Here is a 9010-nt window from a genome sequence, read left to right as displayed (position 1 = left end):
GCTGCTGCTGCTGCTGCTGCTGCTGCTGCTGCTGCTGCTGCTGCTGCTGCTGCTGCTGCTGCTGCTGCTGCTGCTGCTGCTGCTGCTGCTGCTGCTGCTGCTGCTGCTGCTGCTGCTGCTGCTGCTGCAAGGCCTCGGCGATTTGCGTGCGACTGCAACGGGGGCCCCTAAAACAGAAGGGGAGCAAGCGGCTGCTGAGAGCCTCCGACTGCGGTAAACTCCGCAGCAGCGTTCCAATAGCGTCGCAAGCATCGCTTGCAGTCGTGCTCCTCGACAAAGAAACTGCTGCTTCCCTTCGACAGCGCTTGCGGGGAGAAGCAGGAATGCCAAGGGAGGCTCCAGCCAAGACCCCCTCTTCCGACAAGCTGCTCTTGCTGCTCTTGTTATTGCCGCTATTGCCGCTATTGCTGCTGTTGCTGCAGCAGTCCATGCGAAGAGCTCTTAAGAAGTCGCTAGGATTTCTCTCGCAGTGCTCCAGAAAAACCGCAAAAGGACGGCCCTCACCCAACATGCGAACGTCTGCGTCTTCCCTGCAGCAGCAGCAGCAACAGCAGCGACCAACAGCAGCGACCAACAGCAGCGACCAATAGAACTTGCGACTGTTTCCAGAGTACAGACACGGCAGCAGGGGTAGAGAGAAACAGCGTGTTTAAGGAAGGGACGCAGCACAACGCGTCTGGCGCAGGAGCCAGCAGAGCAGACGGCAGTGGGGGAAGAGAAAAAAGAGGAGGAGAAGCTGCAGTAGGAGGAGCAGCAGCAGCAGCAGCTCAAAGAAGAAAGGCGACCTCACACGAGGCCAAAGGCTTACGCAAAAAGCTTACGCTCACCTCCCTGCAGCCATAAATTTGAAGCTTTGAGCTCCAAAAAGGCGTTGCAACGGTATTCCAAGGGCCTCCTCTACCGACATGTTTAGCTGAAAGCGACAAACGCAGCGTTTACAGACCCCAGACGGAAGCCTCGACGATTTAGCCGGAAAGCAGCTCTCCCGGAGCACCCACAAACAGGCATGCCTGCTTACCTTTCTTTGCCCATCAACGCACCACTCCGCTTGGCTAAGAGCTCGGCTGAACTTCGTGTAGCGCCCTGAGCCAGCATGCACCAGAAAGCCACGCCGCTAGATCCAGTCCGTGCATGCGCTGGAGGGAACTCTCTCGAGCTGTCTGCATGCCCCCGAGAGGGAGCGGAGGAAAGGGGGGGGGTGAGCGATGCCTGGGTGCTCATGAGCAAAAGCGCAGCCAGTCAAAGACTCTCCCGAGGATCTAAGAGGAAGCGTTGAAGGGCTTTTTCTTACCGGTTACGAGCAAACAGCGCAGCTCGCAGGAGAGGCCCTTGAGCAACCCCAAGCAAGCGCCTCCCCGAGAAGTCGAAGCAGCTGCTGCTGCCTGCGAAGCAGCTCTGTCCTCCTTTTGAGACGGTTCTGCCGCGCCGGGGGGCCCCCATGAAGCGCCGCAGGGGGCCCCCTCATGGACAGCACAACGCACAAAGGCGTGCAAGCCACACGCCTCTGGGGGAGCCCAGTCTGGAAACGACGCGTCTGCCGCTAGCTGCCGATCATGAGGCTGCTGCTTAGCGTGGAAGCTCGCCAGACAAGCTGTGCTGCAGCGCAGGAGTGCCAAGAGAAGCTGAATCTTCACGAATGCATGCAGTGGAATGACGCTGCGCATTGCTGCTGCTGAGTCGGCTGCAGATGCTGCAGCAGATGCATCAGCAAGGGCGAAGGTGCTGGATAGACAGCTGGGCAGGCAAACTGATAGCAGCTGGTGGAAATAGGGACGGGTAAGAGCTGTCCAGAGAGCACTTCCCTCCAGAGTAAGCCGGTAAGGGCTGCCTCCTGCTGCTGCTGCTGCTGCTGCTGCTGCTGCTGCCAAGTCGGCAGGAGGATGGCAGTACTGCTGCAAGAAAGCGTCCGGAGATCCGCCTCTAAGGACTGCAATGAGCAGCACACGCCCAAGGGCGACTGCATGCAGTGGCAGCTCCTTTGAACCCTTGCCATCGGGGGCCCCCCCCAGCAAGTCGCGCAGACACAGGGGGGCCCCCCCCCCAGGCCCTCCGCCGCAGTCAAGCCAGCATAGTCCCTTGCACTCCGCGCAATCAGAATACGACGACCTAGTGCATGCAAAGGTTCCAGGTTCAACAACGCCGTCCACTGCTCTGAGGGTGCTCCGCCTGCTGCTGCTGCTGCACCGACAGAGATTTACTTCTACATCGAAGCAGGAGCTTCCAGCAACACCGCCAGGAAGAAGCTCAGAACCTGCTGAGCTCTCCGCAGACACCTCTACTTCGAGTTTCTGGCCAGGAGGGCCATGCCGGAAGGGAGCACCTTCCCCAAAGAGTTCATAGCGGCGAATGTCTGTACACCCGGTCTGTCGCAGCTTACAGCGCCAGCAGCAAGAAGAAGCCTCCTCTGCTAACACTACCGCTGTTTCATGCGTTTGAGCCGCTGCCATTCCTGACGAGGAGGCTGCATCAGCAGCAGAAGCAGCCTCAGCTCTTGCCGGCGCTGCATGCGTTTCGGACTGCCACGACAACGGCAAGCCGTCTTCGGATCCCCAGAAGTAGCGCCTACGCTTGTGGAGAGGACAGCAGGATAAGAAGGCTCCGGGAAAAGAGGTACTAGCGGGGGATCTTTGGGAACCCTTACTGCGGGAGGAGGGCGTTTCGAGGCACGGGGACAAGTGCAGCGAGGCTTCTCTCGGGATACTGGAAGACGAAGACGGAGCAGCCTGTGAGAATTAGATCCTATAAAGTGCTATAAGCGGGTTGATTATCCGCTTTCCAGGGGGGTTACCAGCGTAGGGGCCCTCGCCATGAAAGCGCTTGGGGCTGGGCTGTCCATACACCGGAGAGTACGACGAATCGCAGCCAGCGCTTGCACGATGACGCTTTGCGGCTGCCTAAGCGACTTGCAGTGTCTGCTTTTTTTTCTCGCTACTCCATTGTTAGTTTCGCGGACAAATTCAAATTCCCAATCCCGAACTTTGAACCTCACGACCAACACAACGAGACACCCGAAGCTGAACTCATGAGCAGCAGCCACAGCAGCAGCCGTTCCGGCGGCGCTCCCTTGGCTCCGTTGTAGAGTCCCCTTATTGGCATTCTTTTCCACGTATTTGACTTCAAAGCGAATTTTGTCGCTGTGGGGGTACTGGCAGCATCAGCGTTGACAGCTCTGCGCGCTGCTGCTGCCTGGGCTGCGTCACAGGCACGTCCTCCGCCTCGCTTGTGCCTCTCAGCGGACGCGCTGAAGCCTCTGAAAAACGGCTCAGGAGACGGAGCAGGTGCAGTAGCGCATCTGCCAACTGCTGGAGAGCCTCTGGCCTCGCTGTTGCTGCGCGTTTGCCTGTCGGGTTGCTTCTGCTTTTTTCCGCCGCGCATTTCCTTTCAGCTGCAGCGACGCCAGCGAAATTTTAACGGCAACATCGCGCTCTTTGATGTCTGCTGATGCTCCCCGCGGAAAGAGGTTCGCGGCTTCGGCGGCTAGTGCTGAAGATCGTGCCGCTTCTGCCAGCAGTGCTGCTCCTGCTACTTGGCCCCCCTCTGACTCCTTGCAGGAAGAGCAGCACTCCTTCCTCGAATGCTGCAGGAGGTGTGCCCCCCTCCACTGCGGGAGGCTGCGACGACCCCCATAGGTGGATTTTTGGAGCTTTTGCAGGTGAATACGGCCTTTTAATTCCTAGCCATTTGTCGGGGATATGCCCGTGCTGCTTCCCCCGTGTTGGTCCTCTTGTTTGGAGCTGCTATGCGTGCCAGGCACTTGAAACGAGGTGCCCCGCCTCCCCACTCTCGCTGCGGAGTGCAGGAGCCGTTCCCCTCGCTGTTGACTCGTGGGGTAGTCGATAAGGCGGACGCAGACGCCTCTTTGTGCCTACAACACCAGCGCGTCAGTGCTGATAGTCTGCGCTTGCACCTTCGCTGTTCGAGATTCTGCCTGCGCAGCGCCTCGGTCGAAGGATTACTACAAGCTCCTAGGCGTCCGCCGGAATGCAAGTTCTCGCGCCATTGACAAGGTGGGCGTGCGGCATGCGTGGAGCTCTCCCGAGCCAATAGGGCTGCTGCATGCAACCTGACGGGCCCCACTGCGCGAGGCTTTGCGTGTTTCCGACGTCAACAAGGCCTGGAATCTTGTCATAATATGGCTGCTCTTTCGCCTTTGCAGGCTTACCGCAAGCTTGCAAAGAAGCTGCACCCCGATGTCAACCCTGGGAAGGAAAAGGAGTTCATGGACGTCGTCAAGGCTCACGAGGTTCGCTTTCGACGCGATTCAGCTTCCCCCTTTTCGCAAGATACAGCGTCGAAGGCTTTGCAACCAACCAAGGGTCTAATGCGTGTTTTGTTACATGTGAACAGGTTCTAAGCGACCCCGAGCAGCGAAAAAAATACGATGCTTTCGGCGAAGAGGGCCTGTCAGGAACGTCGGGGGCAACACCTGGCGGCTCCTTCCCATTCAACGAATTCGTGTGAGACACCTACATACATATACATATACATATATATATATATACTTACACATGTACATAGATATATTTACATAGATATATTGTATACATTTACATAGATATATATATATATATATTTACATATATATATATATATATATTTACATATATATATATATTTACATAGATGTTGTATAGTTCCATATACATATAGATATATATATATATATATATATTTACATACATATATATATTTACATGTATATATATTTACATGTGTTTATATATATATATATCCCAAATGGACGCGTTCTTGAATTGAGAAGCGTTTTCCTCCTACAGCAGCCTACTGAAGGGTTGCGACTTGAGGGTAATGAGTGTCTGTTTGAAGTGCCTCTGTAGGAACGGAGATGCAGCTACATACGTTGGTTCTACGGGTGCCAAGTGTCTTGTCCTCCCTAAAATAGTTCAATTTCTGGTGGACGTTGATTTTGGCATGAGGAAAGAAGAAGGGAGGGGTCTGGGGGGGGCTTGCTTCGTGTCGCGTGTTTTTTTGGGTATGTGTGTGTGGTTCCCGATCTTCTCGATTCCCAGAATGGTGTGCTGTAGGATGTGGGGGGGTTTTGCGATTCAGAAATTTGTTTGGTGCTGGCTTTGGAGGAGGCGGGGGGGGGGGGCAACGCCGCTCGGGCAGAGGCGAGCAGCAGCGAACGAAATTCAAATTCAGTGGCGAAATGCCAGAGTATTTGCGTAACTTTGGCTTCCAGGATTTCCAGCCTCCGCAGCAGCAAAAGAAGGAGCAAGATTTGGATTCAAATCTCTATGATGATGCGCCTTTGGTGAAAGAGCTGAATCCGCAAAACTATGAGCGTTTCATTGGCGAAAGAGACCATCTGCTCCTTGTGGAGATCTACAACCCCCACTGCGAGCCGTGCAGAGCTTTCAAGATGGAGTACTTGACCGCGGCGCAGAAGCTTGAGGGCGTTATTCCGGTAAGGCTGCGACTTCGAGAGGGAGGAGAGACACCTGTAGCGAGGCTTTGACAGCATGCAGAAAGACACGTGAGACAGACGAGGGCGTCGAAACGTGATGCTGGTTGCGTGCAAACAACCGCCTTTGGCCATTTGACACAGTCGCTCCTCAACTTCAAGCTTTTCTCTCTTCTTGTTGGAGCTCTACAAGCTCTAGGGACCTGGCAGTCCCTTGTTCTATATGTATACATGCATATATGTGCATATATGTATACATGTATATATGTGCATATATGTATACATGTATATATATGCATATATGTATACATGTATATATATGCGTATATGTGTGTACACATATATGCATACATACATACATATATACATATGTGTATATGTATGAATTGTTGTACGTATAATATATATATACATATCTATACATGTACATGCATGTATATATATATATTTATTTGTATGTTTGCAGTTTGCGGCGATAAATTGCCGAAATCACAAGCAGCTACCCCTCTGTCGCAAGGGCAAGCGATACCCGTCCATCTTCTTCTTCGAAGCAGATAAATCCGCGGAGCCTATGCTGTATACAGGGAAGAAGTGCGTTGGATTTTCTTTTTTTTGAATTTGAGGTGTCTCCTGGGACGCCCTTTGTCTTTCAAGAGGAGCCTTTTGCAAGATGCAGGGCAGGCGGGAGGGTGTGTGTTTGTGTTTGCAAGATTTTCGCGGCTAGCTGGTCCTGATATCGCCTCTCCATGAGGGCGCATCCTATGTGTGCGACACAGGAAGTTTGAAGCGATTCTGAATTTTATCGGCGAGCGAGTGGCTACGCACCACACAGCCCTTACGCTGGAAAACATGGAGGACTGGCTTACTCGCAACCCCACGAAAACAAAGGTAGGGGGTTGTTTTTTGCGGGTATGAAAAAGGAGGGTTTGAGACGATTTTCTTGCTTCATGGCGTCGTCCGGCGAAACACGCATGCATTGGCAAAGCGTGGGGGTGCTTGTGCTTGCTTCAGGTCGTTTTGTTCTCGCGAAAGAAGCCTGCTCCTCCGGAGTGGTATTTGGGAGGCTTTCTTTTCAAGCAGAAGCTGGATATTGGAATCGTGTATCCCTCGGAGAAAGACTTGATTGCGACTTATTTCACGGAACCTACAGCCATGAACGGGGGGCACTCAGTGACGTATCTGGACGTTCCCAGTCTCGTTGCGCTCACAGACATTGATACACTTCAAGGGGATTGGAGGAAAGTTCGCAGTCTCGAAGCGCAGCAGTTTATCTCGTTGTTAGCCTCGGTGTCGAACCACGTAAGGCACGAAGCAGTCTGCTGCTCTGTCTGCGCCTCGCTTCGTTCCCCTCTCTTTGTTTTCCTTGGGGGCTTTGTCGCTCCTTTTGTTTGTTGTCGTCTTCGGGGGGATGCTAGTGACCACTGGCTCCTCAAAGTCTGCACTCTACAGATAGATTTGAGACGGATGAAGCGACTGCTGCAACTGCACCGCTCTAGACTGCCTCGAAGAAGCGCTGCTGGCCTTTCCTTGCGGTGGATGTAGCAGCAAACACCCCACCCCCCTGCATAGGCAGCAGCTGCTGCCTTGCCGTCCTCTGGTGTATGGACACAGGGCGCAGCTTGCGTAGCTGCTTTCGCCGAGTGCTGCATGCGCGTTTTTTACATGCGCTTGTGTATATATATATGCACATGTATGTGTGTATGCATTCACACACGCATACATACATAGACATAAATATCGCCCAGACCTGCATGCACGCCTACATATTCACCCCTCCTTGCCTCCATACATATGCATGCACATATCGCGTGCTGCCTGCATTTGTGTGTCTGCCCGTGTGGCTGACCTCTGCAAGTTTCTCAATGCGTAACCCTGTGGATCTGTCTACGTGTGTCTGAATGCCCTCGAGATACAGCTAGATCTTTAGACATCGAGGCTTATTCCACAGGTGTATGACTATTATTAAAAGCCGTGCATGCCGCCGTGTGTATCCTTGTGAGCATTGGTTTTTTCCCTACTGCTCTTTCTCTCATCTGTTTTCTTCTCCGCTTGCTGCAGGCACTTTTACCGCGTGTAACTCCGCTGCATGCTCTGACTTCTCGCCGAATGCGAGCAGGAGAATGCATGCCTCAGGATACCCAAGTAAGCTTGGTTGGAAGTGCAGATAGGCGTTTGGCTAGTGATGCATCTCTTGTGTCTACCCAGCATGCGCGTATGGCAAGGGAGGTCCTCAAGACACAGGTGTGGGGTTTTTGGTAGAGGATCTTTGTGCCTTTCTGCCTGCATGTGAGCAAGCGAGCATCGTGCCTGCCCGTGCTGTGCTGTGCTGCCTTTTTTTTGTGAGTGCTGTGCGCCTTTTGACCTTGAAAAGAAACAGCGCATCGACAGACGCGCTCTGTGCATGCATGCATGCGTTTGTTGTTCGTTTGTTTTTCCCCTATCTTTCTCGCTTTGCACGGTTGGCAGCCTGCGGGGTGTGAGGTGCTCGCCATTCGCAGTTTTGTTTCATTCTGCTGCTGCCCTCAAAGACAGCGGCGTGGGGTGCAGCTCGCGAGTCGTACAGTGCCCTTAAGGAGCTTGCCGAAAAGTACAAGACAGATCCCGTCAAGCTGGTGTACATAACTGCCGACAAACAGGTGTCTATTACATATATATATATATATATATATATATATATATATATATATATATATATATATATATATATATATATATGCCCTGAAACCGATCCTCTCGAAAAAGCACAGATCGGCCTCCCTTGTGTGCCAGTCTCGTCGACGAGCCATGCTGTCTGTACAGCCCTCTCTGCTGTCGCCGCTAGACTCCTGCCTAGCTGCCGCGCATTGTGTATTTTCTCTTGCATGCATGCACATATTTGTGTTCAGCCCGAGTTTGCGGCGGCCTTTGGGTTCGCTCCCGGCAGCAAAGCCGAGCTTCTCGTTGCCTACAGGCCAAAGAGGCAGCGCTATCTGGTCAGTCTTGCGGTGTCTGTACACCACGCGCGTTCTGTGGAAGCGTCGATGAGGAACTTTTGTCGCGTCGCTTTTGAAACTGGCGCAGTCGTCGAGTCGCTGCCTCGTGTTTTTAGGGACGCGATTCTGTGGATGCCTCCTGCTGCCTCTGTCTCCGCGTCTCCATACGGTTGGGGGGATCATTGCCAGCAGTGCATGTGTGCACTGCCGTGTTTCTGCTGCCAACATGCAGGCGCTTCCTCCGCCCTTGACGAAGACGGCGATAGAGCAGTTCGTTGACAGAGTTATTGGGGGACTGCAGCTTCCAGAGAAGCTCCGGAAGCCTCCGATGCTGAGCGGAATGGGCAGCCATCCTTCAGATCACGACGAGCTGTAACTACCACTTCGGAGGGGAAAAGAATGGTTTACAACATACGGGGCCAAAAGGGTGCATTTTTTCCAATGAACATCTTCTCTCCTGCTTGCAGACAGCATTGGCTGCTGCGGCCGGACTCTATACCTACAGAACAACTCCCTTGTCGCTTAACACGCGTTTGGTCTCTTTCCAGTGTATATACACCGTAGACCGCGCCAACGGCGCACAGAACAGTGCGAGCAGCGCCCTATTTCGCCA

The 9010-nt window shown here is 53.3% G+C and overlaps 2 protein-coding genes across 2 annotated transcripts; one reads left to right on the top strand and one right to left on the bottom strand.

The window, feature by feature from the left end:
* Nucleotides 1-8: 8 nt before the first annotated feature.
* Nucleotides 9-2447, bottom strand: LOC34624097 (protein sister of odd and bowel; the record flags this gene model as incomplete). Its single annotated transcript, XM_026333874.1, has 5 exons — nucleotides 1292-2447; nucleotides 1037-1083; nucleotides 828-913; nucleotides 203-461; nucleotides 9-68 (listed from the first exon to the last, which is right to left on the bottom strand). Coding segments are annotated over exons 1-5 (1608 nt in total), but the record flags the coding sequence as incomplete, so codon positions are not given.
* Nucleotides 2448-3431: 984 nt separating this feature from the next.
* Nucleotides 3432-8773, top strand: LOC34624096 (dnaJ protein ERDJ3A). The gene is made up of 12 exons (XM_026333873.1): nucleotides 3432-3579; nucleotides 3895-3971; nucleotides 4157-4243; nucleotides 4348-4457; nucleotides 5071-5428; nucleotides 5892-6016; nucleotides 6202-6313; nucleotides 6437-6724; nucleotides 7484-7567; nucleotides 7924-8061; nucleotides 8311-8397; nucleotides 8630-8773. The coding sequence occupies exons 1-12, from the start codon at nucleotides 3432-3434 to the stop codon at nucleotides 8771-8773; spliced, it is 1758 nt and encodes a 585-aa protein (XP_026189658.1).
* The last annotated feature ends 237 nt before the right edge of the window (nucleotides 8774-9010 follow it).

The sequence above is a fragment of the Cyclospora cayetanensis genome, unplaced genomic scaffold (genome assembly GCF_002999335.1).
Source record: "Cyclospora cayetanensis isolate NF1_C8 unplaced genomic scaffold, CcayRef3 CcayRef3_contig_312, whole genome shotgun sequence".
Taxonomy (NCBI): Eukaryota; Apicomplexa; class Conoidasida; order Eucoccidiorida; family Eimeriidae; genus Cyclospora; species Cyclospora cayetanensis.
This window is presented reverse-complemented; position numbering and strand designations above follow the sequence as displayed.